This window comes from Amblyomma americanum, chromosome 10 (genome assembly GCF_052857255.1).
Source record: "Amblyomma americanum isolate KBUSLIRL-KWMA chromosome 10, ASM5285725v1, whole genome shotgun sequence".
NCBI lineage: Eukaryota > Metazoa > Arthropoda > Arachnida > Ixodida > Ixodidae > Amblyomma > Amblyomma americanum.
The window spans coordinates 2,296,941-2,317,621 of record NC_135506.1 but is presented as its reverse complement, the minus strand read 5'-3'; the positions used below and the strand labels follow the sequence as shown (position 1 = coordinate 2,317,621).

At 42.8% G+C, this 20,681-nt stretch overlaps 1 protein-coding gene across 1 annotated transcript in view; it reads right to left on the bottom strand.

Annotated features, from left to right (window-relative positions):
• Positions 1 to 13,902: 13,902 nt before the first annotated feature.
• Asx (transcriptional regulator additional sex combs) overlaps positions 13,903 to 20,681 on the bottom strand; it is a 90,087-nt gene continuing 83,308 nt past the window's right edge. Inside the window, 1 exon segment of the mRNA XM_077640451.1 lies at positions 13,903 to 15,427. Coding sequence (XP_077496577.1) covers positions 14,879 to 15,427 — 549 coding nt within the window. The 3' untranslated portion in view covers positions 13,903 to 14,878.

Below are 20,681 nucleotides of genomic sequence, written 5' to 3'. Positions count from 1 at the left end.
GGAGAAGTAATTGTCCTCAATCATTGTCATGAGTGTTGCAGTCATAACTGCGAGTCCAGCAGGACTCATCAAGGACACAAAAATTTTAAAAGTAACCCACCTTCATACTAATTTCAATCCCTGGGGGCAAAATTTGGCGAAAAGGAAGAGGTGCCGTAGTGGAGGGCTCTTGAATAATTTCGACTCCCTGGGGATCTTTAACGTGCACTGACATCGCACAGCACACAGGCGCATTTGCGTTTCGCCTCCATCGAAACGTTTGGACGGAGGCCAAACGCAAAGGCGCCCGTGCCCGACCGCGGCAGCCGCGTTTCGATGGAGTCGAAACGCAAAGACGCCCGTGAGCTGTGCAGTGTCAGTGCACGTTAAGGATCCCAAGGTGGTCGAAATTACTCTGGAGCCCTTCACTACGGCACACCTTTCTTCTCTCAGTCCTTTCTTTCTCTCAGGTGTCCGTCGAGATGCGAGACAGATATGGCGCAATTTCCTTTACCCAACTACCAATTTTCCAGTTTTTCAATTTTTAGAGTTTAGCGGAATTTTCAACGGACACTGAGGACAACTGTCTCGGATTATTGTTCGAATTAAAAATAAATAATTGGTTTTTGGGGAAAGGAAATGGCGCAGTATCTGTCTCATATGCGGACGGTTGCCATGCAAACCTGATAAGATGCCTGGAATCATTGTTCGCTTCGCCCGGCAGGCTGTTCATGATGACTGGTTCAAAAATCAAAAGAATCTGAAGGATGCATATGAAGATGAAAATGTGTACATCCAAGATAATCTGACTAAACAAACCCGAGCACTTCTCTGGGAGGCAAAGCAATGGGCACGTGACAAGAACTATCGCTTCGTTTGGTAGAGTGGCGGAAAAGTTCTAGTCCGACAAAGAAAATGACACAGCCATTGCTATCAAGTCTAAAAATAACTTGATGACGCTTGCTTAAGTGTTTCTACAAGTGTCGCAACCTATTTATGCATATTACTCCTGACAAACTAAAGTCGCATCTTGGTAATAGGTCTCTCAGAGGTTTAAAGGTTTTTCATTTGAATATTCAGTCTGCCAGAAATAAACATCAGTATTAGATTTATTTTTTGATAGTATCAACTTTTCTTTTGATGTCATTATGCTCTCAGAAACCTGGTATACTAGTGATGACAAGGTTTTTCAATACCTGGATATGATGTGTTCTGCCTGAATTGCTCTTTACGCCGTGGTGGTGGTGTTGCCTTGTTAGCGAAAGAAAATCTCAGATGTGACCTCTTGCCTCATTTTACCTCTTCGAAATGTTGACAATAGCAATGTGTAGCCATGTCTTTTCTGTCGTGTATCGACCCCCTAATGGTGATCATGCTACATTCTGTGCTTCCGTAGAAACTCCGTTTCAGTACTGCATAACTAATAAGCTTAACTTAATTTGTAGTTGGGACTTTAACATTGACTTGATTTCTAATACTCGCGAGTCAAAAGAAGTGATATTGTTGTATGAGAGCTATGGCCTAAATAATGTTATTTCTTCCCCAACTAGAATTACTAATACGTCTTTGACACTAATAGATTTCTTTTTCCTCAGCTCCTCCATCAAAAATTTTGCATCTGGAGTCGTAGCTTGCGATAACTTACCTGTATATGTAGTCATCCCACATCATGAAAAAGAGACTAGCCTTCCGATCCCTTCAAGAAATGTTTCATCCAGAAACTTAGAAAAATTTCGCCAAAGAATACCAAATGTATCTTGGGAGAACGTGCTTTCTTCATCTGATGCAAATATATCTTTTGATGTCCTTTTTAACCTGTTAAGAACCACTTATGAAATAAGCTTTCCATTTCTGAATTCTTCCAAATCGAAAAAGATCAGAAAACCATGGATTACTAGAGATTTACTTGGCAAAATCAAAACAAAGTATACAATGTACCAAGCACTTCTCAAGCAACGGGATCCCGAACTGTTTAAATAATTTAAGAAGTATCATAATAAATTAAACAAGGAACTTAAGCATGCCAGAGATAGCTATTTCAATATTCTTTTTTTAGGATCATCCAAAAGCGCGGCTGTGACATGGAAAAAACTAAACTCAATATTTCAAAACGTGCAGGTGTCAAAAGGAATTAGTGAAATGGTTGTGAACGACACAATAATTTCAGGAACTGATCTAGCTATTGTTTTCAACGACTATCTAGTAAACTTGAAGTTTCCTGCACCATCAGGAGACTGCACCAAATACTTGACTGGCAGTTGTTTTGAGACAATTTATTTGAGTCCAGTTTTGGAAACGGAAGTTTTCTCTATTATAATGAAATTAAGAAATACTAGCTCGAGTGATATCTTTGACATTCAAGTCCGCCTGATTAAATTCATTGCTGTCCCAATTGCGCCCATAATTTCAATCTTTGTCAAGTGGAGTATTTCCCGCACAGCTACAGTGCGCAAAGGTTGGTGTTCTACACAAAAGGTGACAAAAATAATTTAGCAAATTACAGACCAATTTCTATATTACCAATTTTTTCTAAAGTACTTGAAAGCACCATCCATTCACGCCTGGTTTTATTTACAGATAAACATAACATCCTGACTGACTGTCAATATGGTTTTAGGAAACATTGTTCCACCGAACTTCTCCCGCTTCATCAAAGAGTTCATTCTAAAAAAACTTGAAAAACGATGCGTACTGGGAGTTTTTATAGACTTTAAAAAGGCATATGATTCTCTTAACCTGGCTATTTTGCTGAGAAAATTAGAATTCTACGGAATTCACGGTGTTGCCTTGAAGTTAATGGAATCATACCTTAGTAGTACTCGCATGCAGTCTGTTTCAGTAAACAACAGCACCTCCACATTTAAATCTGCTTTGTTTGGTATCCCTCAGGGCAGCATTTTGGGACCGTATTTATTTAATATTTAACTAAATGACATTGTTAACACTGATGATGATACAAAACTCCTGATCTACGCAGATGACACCAGCCTGTTTTTCGAGGGTGACGATTACAAAAGACTTGTTAATTGCGCAAACAGCACTTTAAGTAAACTTCATGATTGGTGTTCCTGTAACGGCTTGGTTATTAACAGCCAAAACACTAAAGCAGTCGTTTTCCGAGCAAGGGGCAGAGACATTGTTCCAAATAATCTTCTTCAAATACAGTGTCAGCCGATAGAAATTGTGACAGAATTTAAAACTCTAGGTGTAATTTTTTCAAAGCATGCTGTGGGACACTGATCATGTTGTCACGACCCTAGCTCGCACTATAGGATTAATCTACAGGCATCGAGACCTATTTCCTGTAAGCACAAGGCTCCTAATTTATCATTCACTGTTTTTATCATGCATAAATTACTGCTTTTTAGTGTTGGGCAAGACAACCTCAACAAACGTCAGGAAACTGACGGTAATGCAAAACAAAGTAATCCGGATTATTGCAAATTCTTCACTAGACCACTCAGCATGCATAGAATGTTAGACTAACATAGAGAACGTGTATAACTATCACCTTTGTAAAAAGTTAAGGGATGAAAAGAAGCAAGGCATTAATCTCATAACTAATCTGGCAAACTTTCAAACGAATACCCATTATTATACAACTAGACATCCTGAGCACTGGAAAGTCGATCGTAAATGCACTAATTATGGGGAACAATTGTTACGATACACAGTACCAAAGAAATTCACACTGTTCACACTCATGTCGACTTTGAAATCTCTGCCAGCTATTAGAGGTTTAGAGTTATTTCGCAAAGAAATTGATCTGATGAGCATTTCGAAAACAGAATTCAGAGATTTATTCCTTTAGTTGTTTAGAAATAGCGTTGAGAAAAAGTAATCCTTTTTTTTTTTTCTCAAATGCTACAAATGTACTACCTTTGCACTACCTTTTATAAAAATTTTTTTCTCGGGTTTGATCTGTATGCTCTGTATACCTGTTAATTCTTCTGTTTGGTTTTTGAACTGCTGTTCTTTCAAATCTTTGAAGTATTTTCAATCATGCATACTTACACTGCGTTTCGTACTTGTACATTTCACCAAAGTTGTCTTTCGCCATTTTTTATTGATGTATAAAATATGCATCAAAACGTTTTTTTGTGTGTGTGTATGCTGATCTGTATATGTACAATGTATGAGCTGCTGTTGCCTATGTAAGCAAGGGGGGTGGGAGCTTGTCAAGCTGCTGTTCAGCAGCTTTTTTTTTTTTCCATCTCCCCATGTTTTGGACAAACATGAAAATAAACCGTATTCGTATATATCGGCGGACACCTGAACCGCGCTGTAAGGGAAAGGATAAAGGAGGGAGTGCAAGAAGAGAGGAAGAAAGAGGTGCCGTAGCTGAGTGCTCCGGAATAATTTCGACCAGCTGGGGATCTTTAACGTGCACCGACATCGCACAGCACACGGGCGCCTTAGCGTTTTTCCCCCATCGACACGCAGCCGCCGCGGTCGGGTTCGAACACGGGAACTCCGTTAACAAACAATTCTCTGACTACGTTGACGTTTGTTTGCCCGGCAGCAAAAGACGCATCTGTAGCCAAGAAAACGATCTAATAGCTGCGGTTTAACTACTGCTGAATCTGTTTAGTAAACGCTGTGGTGTATCAGGCAACTAGGCACGGCTTGGCGCCTGTAACGTTAAGTGCGTTCCGCACACTGGATAGGCAGCACGGCCACCCTGCCACCTTAGCAGGTGGAAGTTAACTTAATGGTTCATCGCGAGAGGTTGGTCACCCAATGAGCGCTGCGGCCTAATCAACCGCCCTCTACCGGCGAATTGGAAGGTCAAAGTTCAAGTAGCGCAGCACCATGGTGGACCAGATATGGTAAGGCCTATAGCCATACTTCAGCTCAGGCTCACTTGAAGGTCAACCGGCAACGCACGGCGAAATCGGCGTTACCTAGCCTAGTGAAGCTTTCGCTTCAAAAACCTTTCCACCAGCGGAGTCAAACTCGTGACGTCCTAACCGAAAAGGGCGAGTTGCCATCGTTCCGAAATGAAAGGCGGTGCAACTAGCCTCCGGAATCAAAAATAGGTTTCAACACAGCATGGAACAGGCAGTTCATGTTTCTGTCACAGAAATTTGATGAATTTCAAGAGAAGATTGCTAATCAAGACAGTGAAATCAAAGGGCTAAGAAAAAGAGTGACAGAACTGGAGGAAAGAGAGACAGTGCATGCAGCCGTTGAGTCCGAACTTCAACGCCAAGTAAACGACCTTGAGTTCCGAAGTAGGCGACTGAACCTTGATGTCAACAGAATCCCTGTTGTGGAGGGTGAAAAACTGATATGCTCTCTAAATGAGGTCGCTGATAAGCTCCAGATACCTCAGCTTGAAAAGGCTGACGTTGCAGCCATGCATCGACTGCCCGCTAGGCAAGACGTGCCGAGAATTCTTGTCCGTTTCACAAAGCAGGGAACCAGAGACACGTAGCTCAAGCAGAAAAACACCCTGAGGGATGAAACCTCTCAAATTTTCTTTCAAGAAAGTTTGACTCGACATAACAGGGAGCTTCTACGATCCGCAAAGAAGCAGCAAAACAAAAAGGTTACAAGTTTTCTTGGTATGTGAACAGTGAGATCCTTGTTCGAAAGACCAACGGAGCTGATGCAATTCACATCAAGGAGAAGTGGGAGCTTGACGACCTTTAAAGGGTAGTTTTTTTTTGCAACAAAAGAAGGACGCATAATGAATTGGAGTTTTAAATGCCTAATGATGCAGATGAAATTGTTGCAGCCTTTCCCATAGCTCCCATAAAATGTATCGACTTGAATATGCGTTCTGTCAGAAATAAGGTGTCATCCATGGAGGAGTTACTGGTTTCTCTTCTCAGTTTTCGGTTATTATGCTAACCGAGACATGGAGCACTAATGAATGTGATGTTTTTAGGTTGCCTGATTATAATACCTATTTAAACAGGTCGCACTCTCAAGAGGGCGGAGTATTGTTGCTGATTACAAATGATGTAGAATGTCAAACCATTGATTCTTATACAGTTCTTTCACCAGACTATAAAATGCTGACCCTGTGCACTGCTAGACATGTATTTTCTGTGTGGTGTCAACCACCGAATGGTGATTTTCCTGCGTTTCTACAGTTCTATGATCAGTTTCTGGCTTATGTGGTTCAAAATCATAACTCTAAACCTCCAATAGCTGGCGGAGATTTCAACGTCGACATGAGTGTGAACAGTCCGTCATCAAATGCTTTCAATATGGCCATGTTATTGAATGGTTTTCGTAACCTAATTGATGCACCAACCAGGATTACACCTGAAGGCCAGTCCACTCTGGATTTATTACTAATTCCTAGGAGTCGAACGTTAAATCTGGAGTTTTATCGTGTTCTATCAGTGATCATTTGCCGGTGTTCTTGTGTTTGGAATCAAGCAGGTCAATAAGGAAAAAATTCCCACCACTAATGTACCAACTAATAACAGACACAACACTGAATTCCTTTCGCGACGCCCTGTTTACGGTAGAATGGGACATGATCACTAATCTTAGATTCCAGTGAGGTGTACAATAAGTTTATGGATATACTGACCCAACTATACCAAAGCACAAACCTGGGCGATTTGGTATATACTCATTCTAAAAACAGTGCAAACAAGACAAGGACAACGGAAGGAAATGACAACACAACACAGTGCTTGTGTTGTCATTTCCTTCCGTCGTCCAACTATACCACAAGTTTCCCGTCAAGAACACGCAAAAAAAAGTAAAAGAACACGTAAACCATGGCTTACACCTGAATTACGAAATGAAATGAAAACGAGAGACAAGCTTATATCAACATTTCCTTCATACATGATCAGCAGATGATCTTGTCAAATTTAAAAAGCATCGTAATAAGCTAACAAAGAAGTTGCGAAATGCAATGCACAAATAGCATATTACTCATCTTTGCTGGATATTGAGTGCCGTCAAGACAGTCTTGTTATTGTCAAGGTTGTACGCTCTCCTTAATCGTGGTCACTCGCATAAGCCTTTATTGAAATTACAAATTGAAGGAAAAGAATTATCTGGTGCTGAATTGGCTGATGCTTTTAACAATTTTTTCACAAGTGTCACTACTGCTCGCTCTACATTCTCTCATGCTAGCAAATATGTTTCCACTTATATTAACAACACAGTATACCTTCAACCCGTAACACTGGATGAAATCATGTCAGTTCTACAAGCCTTAAAGAACACTTGCAGTTGTGACATCGATGGTTTTCAAGTATGCCCAATCAAACATGTAGTTGACATTATTACCCCAATCCTCACCCATATTTTTAACACGTGTTTAGAATCGGCAATTTTTCCAGCTTAAACACAGTGCGCAAAAGTTACTGTTCTGTACAAAAAACGAGATTGTAATGAGCTGGGAAATTACAGGCCAGTATCTATTTTACCGATCTTTTCAAAGCTGTTTGAAAAAGTTTTGTATTTGAGGATGATAAATTTCATTGAAAGACATAATCTGTTAACACCACTCCAGTTCGGTTTCTGTACAAACATCAGCTGAATTAGCATTGCTAGAGCAGAAAGAATATATATTAACGGCATTTGAAAACAAAGCAATAGTGGTTGGCATTTTCGTGGAGTTTTCTAAAGCCTTCGATTTAGTTACTATAACAGTTTGCTGGAAAAATTAAGTTATTATGGCATAGAAGGACAGGCACTAGCTCTTATGAAATCCTACCTATCCAATAGAACTTTGTGAAAATAGGTACCTTTACATCGAAGGCTAAAACTGTCCATTGTGGAGTGTCGCAGGGAAGTATTCTAGGGCATCTACTTTTTAATCTCTATCTGAATGATATCACTTTCAACCCTAAAGCAGATGACACTAGTACTTTTTTTTGCTGGCAATGATATTAATCTCCTTGTTGAACAACGTAACAGTGCAATGACATCATTAGAGGAATGGCTGATAGTAAATGCAATGAAGATAAATGAAAGCAAAACAAAAGTGATTATATTCAGGCCGAAAAACAAGCGCATACCTGCACATCAAAATAATTATAATAAACTCGCGATGCATCGATTTAGTCGAGAATTTGAAATGCCTGGGCGTTCTAAGCAAAATGTTTGTTTACAGGGGTTTAACGTCCCAAAGCAACTCGGGCTATGAGAGACGCCGTAGTGAAAGGCTCTCGGATATTTCGACCACATGGGGTTCTTTAACGTGCACTGACATCGCACAGTACACGGGCCTCTAGAATTTCGCCTCCATCGAAATTCGACCGCCGCGGCTGGGATCGAGCCCGCATCTTTCGGGCCGGCAGCCGAGCGCCATAACCACTCAGCCACCACGGCGGCCCCTAAGCAAAACAAGTCGAATTACTGGTGTATTAGGTTGTTTAAGATATATCCTTCCCACACGCATCAAACGTGTGCTCTATCATTCCTTCTTTCAATCACACTTGAACTATTGTCAGTTAGTATGGGGAAACACAACATCCAGTAATGTAGAACACATCCACCTGTTACAGGAAAAGTATCTCCGACACACATATATTGCTGCTTATACTGCTTCCACATCAACTTTCTTTAAGACCTCTGGTGTAATTCCAGCTTACAATCTCTATAGATATCGCTTAAGTCATGTATGTAAACAGGATATCCACAGGAATATCATTAATATCCGTAAGCTATCCCAATTACAATAAAGAACTCCAAGTTACATTACAAGACACTTCGAGGATTGGTCAGTACCCATGTCACGTTCAAATTACGGGAAACAGTGCCTTAAGTACACTATACCAGCGCTTTTAAATTATAATTCGGCCCATTTTGATCTCTTCACAGCATCCTACAAAGACCTCCGGCAGATGTATTTGGTTTCTATGTAATGTTGTCTAGTCTTGCTGTTGTTTTCTTTTGCATTTGTAGCAATGAGTTCCACTGCTGCTTACATTTGTACTACAAGTACTATATCTTCATCATATTAAAAATGTATGTATATGTTTGGGTATGAAGAATATGTTTGCATATGTGATGCTGCCACTCTGCCGAAATAAGAGAGAGAGAGAGATAGAACTTTTATTGTAATTCGGGAAGGTTGCTCGAGCAACTTGGGTGGCACCCCTAGTCCAAGGTGCCACTGGCTTTCGCTGACTGACGGGCTTGCTGAACCAACTTTAGTTGTTGATCCAGGGCCTCGCTGGTCAGGGCCACCTCCCATTGCTCATATGTCGGGTTGGACACAGTTAAGTGTTTTGGTTTCGCTGTGCTCTACCACGATATGTGGTAGAGCGTAGGGCAAGCTCCACACCAAGGGCATGTATTCTGATATTGAGTGGGGCTAATCTTGTGTAGGATGAACAGGTTAAGGAAAGTGTTGGTCTGGATTTTCCTCCAGTCTATGGCTTTGGAGGAGTCGAGTTTTTTGTTAGGGGGTGGGTATTTCCTGCGCTCCAGCCCAATATGTTCTAATCTGTCACAATAGGTGCTAGGCATGGGCGTGGGGTAGGGATAAGAGATTGTGGACCAGTCAAGCTGTCCAAGGACAGCTTTTTTTTCTACAATCTCCCTATCTGTATTTGATGGCAAATAAGATTTCAGATTTTACTCGAAAAATCGGCCAGTTATGGCGACACCTGTATTCCATTTTTTGGCCCTTTCTTGCTTATAAAGCCTTCATTCTTGGTAATAATGGTCTCTCTATGATTGGAACGTGGTACTTTACCGACAAAGGCCGATTTCTATTTGTGATTCGCGTCCCCTTTTAGAACCTATATTTCCCCCCCTTTTTTTTTGCGTAGTTTTCAGGTTGTTGCAGCGTACAAGCCTAATGGAGAATTTTGGGCCTAATTGAGAGAATTTTCGGTTACAAAATGAAACATATATATTGCTAATTGGCAATTTTTCCAGGTGCCTTCACATTTGTCACTGTAAATATGGAAGTATATCCGGCACTTATGCACCTCTACCATCTGCCTGCAAGTTTACCAGAGTATTTTGGCTAAGTACACAAGTTCTGCACATGATCAACCAATGGGCCAATGCTCAAGGCAATCGCTGCTAACGCAATACTGCTGTTCGAAATGAGACGCAGGGTTTTGCGTTCATGGCGTTTCTTTTGAAACGGCCATTATGTACGTTTGTGACATAGCCTGCCTCTTGGTGCGTCCCAGAATGTGGCAACAATGGCCGGCTTCTTTGTTAGAACGAAACAATAAACACGACCTTGAGTACAAAGTGAAAAAAAAAATTAAAACAAATGCCGGTATTACTTAGTACATTATCGGAGAAATGGAAGAACATATTTGGCCGTCGGGAGCCTTGTATTTCCTCGGCCTTCGACAAATATTAGTTCTGTGAAGAGTTTGCCTTAGTTCGTGCTGGCGACAGGCACAACTTCGCAGTTGGCGCCTTGCGCCTACGTCAAGGTTTTCTGCGCAGCAGACAAATTTTTGCACACTTCCTTGAAGATGCCACATCTCGTGAAAAAGATGAATAACCTTCAATTATGTTACCACTCCTGCTCACATTTGGTCAATCATCACATTTTATCTCATTAGGTCAATGAACAACATAATAATTATGGTGAGATCATCCCCTCACATCCGCATTACTCTGGCTATTTCTATATAAAGGAGACGTTTTCGCCTCGATAACAATGCGACAGATAACTTGCTCAGGTATCACCGAACATTAGAATAATGTAATAAAAGTATTGTGCAAGTTGCAGTAACATTGCACACCTCATTTGAACGTGCTGGTAATATTAAAAATAAAGAATGTTATATATCGTCGGGGTAAATATTAGTTTAACATTCAGACTAAGCATCATGTTAACGCTGTGTCAAAATATAATTTTAAGTTGTAATCAATACTATTTAAAACAGCACTGCAAATTCTAAGGTTGGTTATGACGCTCAAGTGCTTGAAAATGCGTCTCAGAAGTTTTCCTACTCTGTGCAGTAAAGATGTTTATCAACTAGCAAAACTTTGCGCTTGGATATCCCAGATGGTGCCTGCTATAGATTGCATGCACGGCGGAAAATTTTCAGTAGAAAGTTTTGGCTATTACTCATTCACCTCTATATCAATTATGGGGCACCTTTCGCAGTAGGCTATATAAGCTTGAGGCCATGCTATGCGTGAGTGGCATGCACAAGTTGTGCTTTATTGCAGAGCACATCAGCTTCGTAGTCCGTGCAAGTGTTGAAGTTGTGACGGATCATACATGGCCGGTCTGGTCTTGCAGGGTTTTACTGGGTCATTCCATGCCAAACGCATCAGTACTTGTGCTCGATTAGCTCAATTTCTTACGCAAAATTTGAACTGTCAAATTTCCCTCAATATCTCTCGGGGAAAAAAATTTCATGATGCGACAGCCCTTTGAATTTTGCAAACTAGTGCAAAACATGGTCTCTGTAAAAAAATTACTAAGGAGTATTTCCTGTCTCGCATTCCAAATTTTTTAGTTTTATATAATGCATCAAGACATGCTAGTACAGTTCTTGTGTTTTTAGTTCATTTTTATCCCAAGTCGCATCATTTTTTAGCCCTTTATTTAATCTCTACATGGCATTCATGAGTCACATAAAAGCTATAATCGGTTCTCCATAACATGTACTACTTATTAAACATGTTTACACGTACTAAGAGTGAACTGAAGAGCATTCCGAAAAAAAGAATGCCAAAGTTTCAAAAAGTGCATCGTGCTGCGTATACAAAAAAAAAAAATTCATACTGAGGTGGTCCTAGCAAAAATGAAAAATATGACCCAGCCAACCGGCTGTTTCGTTGTAATTTAGCTCAGCAATTTTTTTCGGAATCTTTTTGATGTAGCCGAAAAAAAATGGTATCGTTTTAATGTAGCTAAACCGAGTAGACATCTGAAAGCATGTGTTCAGCCTGATTAGCTCATGGTTTTGCATTACTGGGTCGTCGGCACGTCTGGCAACGATATCAGATTCAGATTAAGATCTGATCAAGGCTAAGCTGGAAGCGCCGCAGATAGAAGTTGATGAAGATGACGATGTGCAATGAACAGCGCGAGTGTGTGTTGCAGAGAGAGATCATGATTCCACAAGGTGTCAGTGCTCAATGTGCATACTCACTCCCCATACCACATGTTGCCAGTCAGGAACGTGTTTTTACTATTTCCTGAAAAGAGAACAGAAGAGAGTTAATTGAAATCGTTGATTGAAAACAGAGAATTCAGCTGGAGTTTAAATCCGTTGTCTTGCTACTCTGCGTAGGGAAGGGGTTCCGGGCGAGAAAGATGGAATGAGAGAGGTGTAATAAATGGGATGACAAAGTTCACAGTTTAACACAATGGCATGATCAGCTGTGGTGATAGCATAGTGCTCTCATGCAGTGGCCAGTGAAGCTGATCGGTTCGCGCCACCGCGGTTTTGAATCAGTCACGGCAGTGTTTATTTATTCAAGGTTACGTCTTCAACGACTGTCCGGCTTTTGCAGTTTTGGTCATGAAGTAGAGTTTTCGCTCCAGAAATGGCTGGTGGTTTAGCATTGCTAAGCACGAAATATTGCGCGAAAGCACGTTTTTTATTTATTTTTTTCAGGTGGGCACCACCAACACATACCTCAAAGCGCGATTGAGGTGCCCACTGACCCAGAGCAGCAGTTATGTGCCTTTCCTTTCCTCAAAATCAGCGGAGTCTTATCCTTTCACTGGTTTTGGGAAAAGGAAGGGCGTGTAACCCTCACTTTGTAGGTGGATGCGGTAGCTTAGTCATAAGGGCGCTCTGCTATTGAGCCTGGGTTCCCTGGTTCAAACCCAGCAGCGTTTCGATGGAGGCGAAGCGCAAAAGGCGCCCGTGTGCTGTGCGATGTCAGGCACATTAAAGATCTCCAGGGGGTCGAAATTATTCCCGAGCTCTCCACTATGGCACCTCTTTCTTCCTGTCCTCTTTCACTCCCTCCTTCATCCCTTGCCTTACAGCGTGGTTCGGGTGTCCACCGAGATATTTGAGACAGTTTTTGTACACATGCAGGACACTGCCTGGCCCATTTACGGAACCCCTTGGGGCTAGGAAAAGGAAGGGGCACATTCATGGTTTGTCGAAACTATCTGCCCTCCCCTTAAAATGCAGGAACTCCAAGAAACTCTTTATGGTGAGCCATAAAGACATTACCAAGTCTGGAATAAGCCATGGCTGGGAAGTGGTGCATACTCTTTATGGTGAGCCATAAAGACATTACCATGTCTGGAATAAGCCATGGCTGGGAAGTGGCGCATTCTCATCCATTGCTGAAGCATATTTGATAGCACCACTTATCACGTATTATGCTGTATGCATCGAATACAGACTCTTTCAAAGCCATATTAAATCGTACACGCTGAAAAAGCCCACGCATACAGTTCGCCAAATCTGCATGTTTTCAAGGTGGGCGTGCACCACATGGCAGCTCGCTTTTGCTGTCCGTCACAGTGACAGTGGCACCCAACAAAAATACTTTCGTTTGCACTGAACCTGTGGTAAACTCAATGAATGTCTCTACCTTTTATTTCGGCTGAAATTTGCCTCTTGGCAAGACTAAGCGTAGATGGCGTTGACCGTTTTCTGTGTGCAAAACACAACTGCGGCCATATCCATATGCATCAGCATGCTCTGTTCCCTATAAGCTGGCTGTTCTGAATTTGTAAAACAAAGCACACAGCTGTACATATAACTCCCAAATAGGCCACAATATGAACTAAAGGGCACAAAACATCTTACAAATAATGCAATGTTTAGCACACTAAATAGTTAAAAAAATAGCATTAAAATTAATGCTGTCAGTGTCAACAAAACGGTATACAAACAACAGTATATGATATGAACCAATGGCACGTATATCCATAGTGGGTTGCACACTATTGTGACAACGTGCAAAATGTCTTGAATGAAATGTGATGAGGCAGACAAGCTTCTGCCAGCACTCTTGAGTATGCAGACAGAAAGGCCGCTCTATCGAACTGGAAATATTTATTTACAATGAAGAAAAGAGCCTGTATATTGGAAGTAGCCAAACTGAATCCCCAGCATAGCTGGCCTATGTATATATTTATATATATATATATTTATATGCTAGAAGTAACCTTATGCAACAAGCATTTCATGCAACATTTCACATGATTCTTGAACATGCATGCTTGACAAACTCGCTCAAGCAAACTGCACACAGTTGAGTTTACACTCTGAACCCCTCGGCACAATTGACACATCGTGAACCCATTTCAATAAATAGTCTTTCATACCTCAAACATGCCATCTACTTTCAACCATGTACAAATGAACCATGTTGATAAAAAAAAAAAAAAACAGGCTGTGGGCTATGCAAGCATTACACCATTTTGTCTTGCTGCCAAATGTGCATACCAACGACAGTTATACACAATAATGCAGACCATCCCGCAACTACGTGAAAGCCCTCCATATCTGCAGGCTCTCCCATTGTAAAAGTATACCAATATGACTGAAAGGCTGGAAAGAGACTTTGGCAACTATGGTGAAACCTGCTGTTCTCACCAAATCAGCACAGAAATAACTGCAGCGACCTTTAACGCTGCTCGCACTTCAACCGACATATGTCGTGTTTCTTGCATCCGTTACCAGCTTGACGACTGCAACATACGTGAAGCTGTGACAGCTGTCAGTGGACACTGACAACCACTAGGACAGAGCCAACAAAATTCGGCTCAAATAAATATTAGGCATCAGGCAGCCCACACCAAAACGTAGTAAGTTACAAAACCAAACAGGCAATCCACGTTGGGTCAAATTACACAGGTGCATCCTGGCTATTATTTGGAGGCAGGAGCCTGTGGCAGAACACCATCAGCAACAGCGCCATGCTACTGAGCTGCTTTGTTCAACTGTTGCTAACACAATGAGTGGCCGCAGGCATAGGTGGTTCAGTCAACACGGTGTCACAGTTCGCTCTGTCACCGTATAAGGCAGGTTACACATAGGTGGGAAGGCCCTATGCACCCGTCATGACAAAATGCTCCACACTTGCGGCACACCGCCATCGGCCGTAAGCTGCACGCACACACATCCGTCTCGTCACACCCTGCACCACCTTCACCGTGACCGCGCCGGCGACCGTTGCCGGACACCACAATTGGCACAAGTGCAACGCCACCACCTTGGTCAATTGACACGCACACCTGCTGAGCTGTGCCACCAGTCCCATGCGAGACTGTTGACACCTGCTGCTGAAGAGCAAGGAGGTCGCGGCAGCTCAGTGACTTGCGTGCTGCCGTCCTCAGCAGAGCCGTTTCAGGTCCGGTGACGGGGGCACTGGAGGGGCGCGACACAACAACCAGCGGTTGCGCGCCATGGATTAGCATCGCAGGCTCCGGCGTCGCGCTTCTGGAGCTTGGCCTGACCAGGGCCTGGAACACGAGTGGTGGCGAAGGCTCCACCATGTCAAAGTCGAGTGGCACTTCCTCCACTTCGACCACTTCAGCCACGGCCTCCAAAGCAGGCTCCTAGAGAGGGCAGGATAAAGAATTTTAGTACATGCACATTCTTTCATATTATCAAACAATTCAGTTTCTTCCTTGCTTTGATATTTTTATGTGTCACAATACTGTGGTGTTTCTATTACAATGCTGCTTCTTTTTCCCCACCACCTGCACCACCGCTGACAATGATGATGGATTTTTGTGGCACAAGGGCATCTGTGGCCAAAGAGCACCATGGCACAAGGTATTTTTCTTCTACTCAAGGTGGGATCAAAGACCTATTTCCCAAGCATTTCACCCTAAATAAGACGAGCACCAGACCAGGGCAAAGCTTGTGCCCACTGTAACATCGGTGGGTACACGGCGGCACTGGGGATCGAATCCCGCACCTCCTGCATGCGAGGTGGATGCTTAGACCACTAGGCCACCCCCCACTGTAATGCTAGATAATGGCATTCCAGGAATTATGATAAATCACACATAAAAAAGGAGGGTAGACTGCACAAGGAAATCTACACATGCAACAACTTCCCATTTTGCAACATCCAGCACCTCAACGCAAAGTGCACACACTACAAGTCTAATACTAGTCCTGTAATGCAAGAAATACAGTATTTATTTGCATAATGAACAATTTTTTACCATTAAAAAAATTTGAGGGGGAGAGGGGAAGGGCATTTATTACACGGGGTAAAATCTTCAGAAAAAAATTTGAAGCAGCAAAACCAGGACAGCAACTATGCTGGTGGAATAAATAATTCATCCGGTATGACTCTTCTAAAGAAAAAAAATCTGGAGGGGCACTTCAGCTCTGGCTTAGGGGTACGATACGATAGCTTTAATGATTTAATGCCCATATATGTGGAATTGGTAATTCTTGACTTTACATTCGTAGATCGTTGGGAGTCCTCATACCCCTCCTGGCACACTGGTGCAGAGGTTAAGCAATACATCACTGCCCTACGATAGCAGATGCTGTCATCGGTGCGGCTTGCGAGACCCAGGTTCGTTGGGAGTCCTCATACCCCTCCTGGCACACTGGTGCAGAGGTTAAGCAATACATCACTGCCCTACGATAGCAGATGCTGTCATCGGAGCGGCTTGCGAGACCCAGGTTACTCTTCCCAAGCAACCTCTTGTGATCAATCCTTACCATATATACTCGTGTAAGGGCCGCACCTTTTTCCATGCAATTTTGACGGGGTGTGGCTCTTACACAAGTCAGGCATACATCTATCCACAGAAACATCGCACTGTTGCTGTGACTGTTCTAAATAATATCGTAAACACTGCTAAATGACCACACATACTTTATTCAAGGAAATTCAACACTGCTTTCACTCTGCCAGCTACTTGAAGAGCTCTTTTCATGGGCGCCTTCCCAGAGGTAGTAGTCTTCGGTGCCGTCCATCTGGTTCTATATTCCAGTCACCTTGAAGCTTTTCACAATGGTGTCGCACAATACCAAATGCCATGCGCATAAAATCCACAAACAAACTTCCTGCAGCGAAGCTCTCTTCAACTGTCCAGTCGGCGTCTTCTCGTGAACGTCCGCTGCCATTCGCTCAGAGTAACAATGCCGGAATTCAGCTTTAAATGGCCGATTGACAGAAACATCCAGCAGCTGCAGGATGGTTGTCATTCCTCCAGGAATGACAGCTAAATTCGTTCAGAGTTTCGGTGAGCCGGGCCTTGACACGGTCGGTCTGTGAGATGGACTTGAAAACAGTAGAGGACGAGCGAAGCCCTCCATTGCAACAGACAACCTGATCGGTTCGCCCACGCAGTTTTTACCCAGTCCAAAACGAGCTCATCGCACATCAGACCTTTTTCAAGGACCTGAATGATAACGCCATCTCGAAACTTTTCTTTTGGCAGCGTCTTCCTCTTGAGAGCACATACGATGGCAGCTTTCTGCCACTGGCAGTGATGCACAGCATCACCGTGCACGATTGCTGTTCTGCACCAGTTGTACGCACAGAGGTGCTTTTTGCACTATTTAAAATCGACTGTGCTACTTTCTGGTGTATCGCATTTCCTATCTGAGATATGTCATAGTCGTGCTCCCTTCGAAGGCTGTTAACGAAATGGTGGAACTTCAAAGTTCATCCTCAAATTCACTGGGCAGCTTTTGGCACAATGTCGTTCTATAATAAACTGCACATCTCCAACCAAACACTTTAATTTTAACCTAACCTTTCGAAGCCGGCTCGGCTCCTTCATCAGGGGTGACTGGGGGCAGTAGCTAGCGTCTTTAAGTATGGAGGAGAGAGGGGGGGGGGGGGGGGGTCAAAGGAACGAAAGCTGTGATCCAAAAGGCGTGGGGAATCCTTTGACCTCCCCTCCTCCCCTCCGTACTTAGACGCTAGCTACTACCCTCAGTCACCCCTGATGAAGGAGCCGAGTTGGCTTTGAAACGTTGGGTTAAAATTAAAAGTTTTTGGTTGGGGATGTGCAATTTTTATGTCTTCAAACCCAACCAGACAGGCAAATCTGTCAAAATGTTTAGTTTTCAATGTCGTTCTACGCCAAATGAAGAGAGCGTTCCGGTTCATAAAGCGCTGAAGCCATCCCCTACTTGCTTTAAAATTTGCAAGCGGAATGACCATGTGACGAGCGATGGCAACGGCTTTCACTTGGATCATCTCTGTCAACACTGCACACAAGTTTTTTTTCTTGTCGCAGAATGCTTTCCAGTTGCGGTTTGCACCAGCGAGCTGTTCTTTCTGGTTGTACCACCGACATGCACACTTCCTGTTGACGTCAAACTTGCGTCCAGCCGCCCGCTTGCCGTGTTCTTCAGCATACGCGACGACTTTCAGCTTGAAGGCCACAGTGTACAAAATCAAATCTCTGCCCATCGTCACTGCTTACATAGGCCACGATCCACTGAACAACGCTGCACACAGTAACCAAAACAGCACCAACACTGCCACAGCACCACACAAAGAAAAAGTGGCTCCCGGAGCGAAACAGTTGCAAAAAGAAGACCGCGTCCCCATGTTATTTCAAAGCACTGGTAATGATAGCTGGTTTTCCGTAACAACATATTACACCACTGTCACATTTATTTGGAATGACGTCATCACTTTGTCACGTGACTTGGCATCACTTCATTACATAAATCAATGCTAATTAGTGTCAATTTACCTGTGATTAAACATTATTAATTAGTGTTAATTAAATAGGGTTAATTAGCTGCCGGTGTGACGTCATCATCTCCGTCGCGACATATTACACCAAACACGTGCCTCGTCGGCTCATGACTCCACACGGTGGCGTTTTTTGCGGACAGAACCTTGAAAGTGATACCCCTGCCACACTAGCAATGTCACACTAGCAATTTAATGTCATTCCAATTGAATGTCATTCGATGCATCGAATGTGATTTGGTCTCTTTCGGTGCTACACGATAAACAATGTCATTCGAAAATGATGGCAGTGACGATCAGTGATAAGAAAATAGTACAAGTCAAACACATCAACGCGCATAAAATAGGTTAGAAACTGTTGTGCATTGTTTTAAAAGGGGGTGAGAGCATTTCTGTGCATTAATATAAGCTTAATATTATTTCCGGCCATTCTGCGCCACTTCAGCCATCAAAAGCCAAGCCAAGTACAAAGTCAACCACAAATTCGATAAATGTAAACAAACAAAATGGCTGACACGGCGGTGCGCGGAGCATGTAAATGAATTCCAAAAGGTGAAGTGCTCAGTTGCATCTTTAAGTACTTCCAAGCTAAACGAACATGGAATGCCAACCAGCAGGAAACACACAACCCAAAATGATCGGCGGTCACGGGAAAGGTCCTGATTCACGCTCGGCCACTGCCGCTGGCTGCTGCTGGAACCGAGAGTAACTAATAGCTATCCACGACAGCTTCAAGTGTGAAGAGGTTCGCACCAAAATTAACATTTTTTAGCAGAACTAAAGAAATATAATTTCCAACTTTGACAGAGCGCACGCTATTTTTTCGCGTCACTTGTTTCTGCTGCGCGTATGATGTCCAGAGTACACATTTGGTTCGACATTGAATGCGAATGAGTTTTGTGAACTCATTCGATGGCGAATGTCATTCGAACCTAATGACATCAAATGTTCCCGTGTAGCAGCAGATTAATGGCATTAGGTGTGAATGCCATTCGATCCGAATGACATTAAATTTGCTAGTGTGACAGTGTTATGAGCCATCTAATGCTTTCGCACTAGTAAGCTTGACAGAGTACAACTTGATATTATTTATAAAGGCTTATTAGTGTTCTCAGTGGTGCTTGAATTCATGTCCAAGTAGCTGTAGCAGCACTGATGCATTTAGTAAGTACTGGTGACAATGCTTTGTGCCTGATGCTTCTTAGCCATGAGATATCTGAACAGCTGGTCTGACCCATCATGGCACAAGGCAGAGAGCTGGTACGTGTTCAAATGGAATAACAGCTAATTGGAATAACCAGTCGCAAGCCACCGCCACTGAATTATATTTATCTGTATTCCAAAAACCCATGATCTCAGATACTGTTTGTTTATCCCTGTTTTATATTTTTGCAGTCCACTTTAATTTATGTTGCTCTATTGATCGTGTCTCTATGCATATACAGTAAAATCTCATTACTACGAACATCAGATTAACGAAATGTTCAGATTTACGAATTTTTTTAAATCCCCGCCAAAATGCCTATATTTCTCAATGTAAAAAACTTTCAGTACTATGAATTTCAGATTACCGAATATTTCAAAATAACGTATGTAATTTAATCTCGCAATCGTCGCAAGACACTTCGCTATTACGAAGTTCCGTCGAAGTTTCGTACCAAATCTCTGAAGCTGACGCCTATCATCATCATCCGTAGCAGCAGCTATGCGCTGGGGAACCCGTAGCAACGGATACAGCCCCAGCAGCATTGGCATCAACGCGAGTGTCACGTTGAATGAATATAGGCTAGGTGGCGCCAGCTGCCGCCCGATACAAAGGGTAAGGCCATTATCATCCATCCATCATTCAGTGTGTGGTCGCAAACTGCGCCGTAGCCGTAAGCCTATTCAGCGCAGTGTCACCACGTTGACAGCAAACAGTAGGATCTGCAAAGTTATCGGCGCTGTGATTGTGTTGTGCATTAGCTTTGCTGACAATGAGTTCTCCTGGCCTCCGCGTTAAAAAGAAGCGACGCCAGTTTTCGCTCAAAGAAAAAGTGGACATCCTGTCGCAGCTGAATGCTGGAAAAAAGCAAGTGCACTTGTGCAGGGAGCTTGTCTCCCTCCATCATCATCGTCCCCCATAG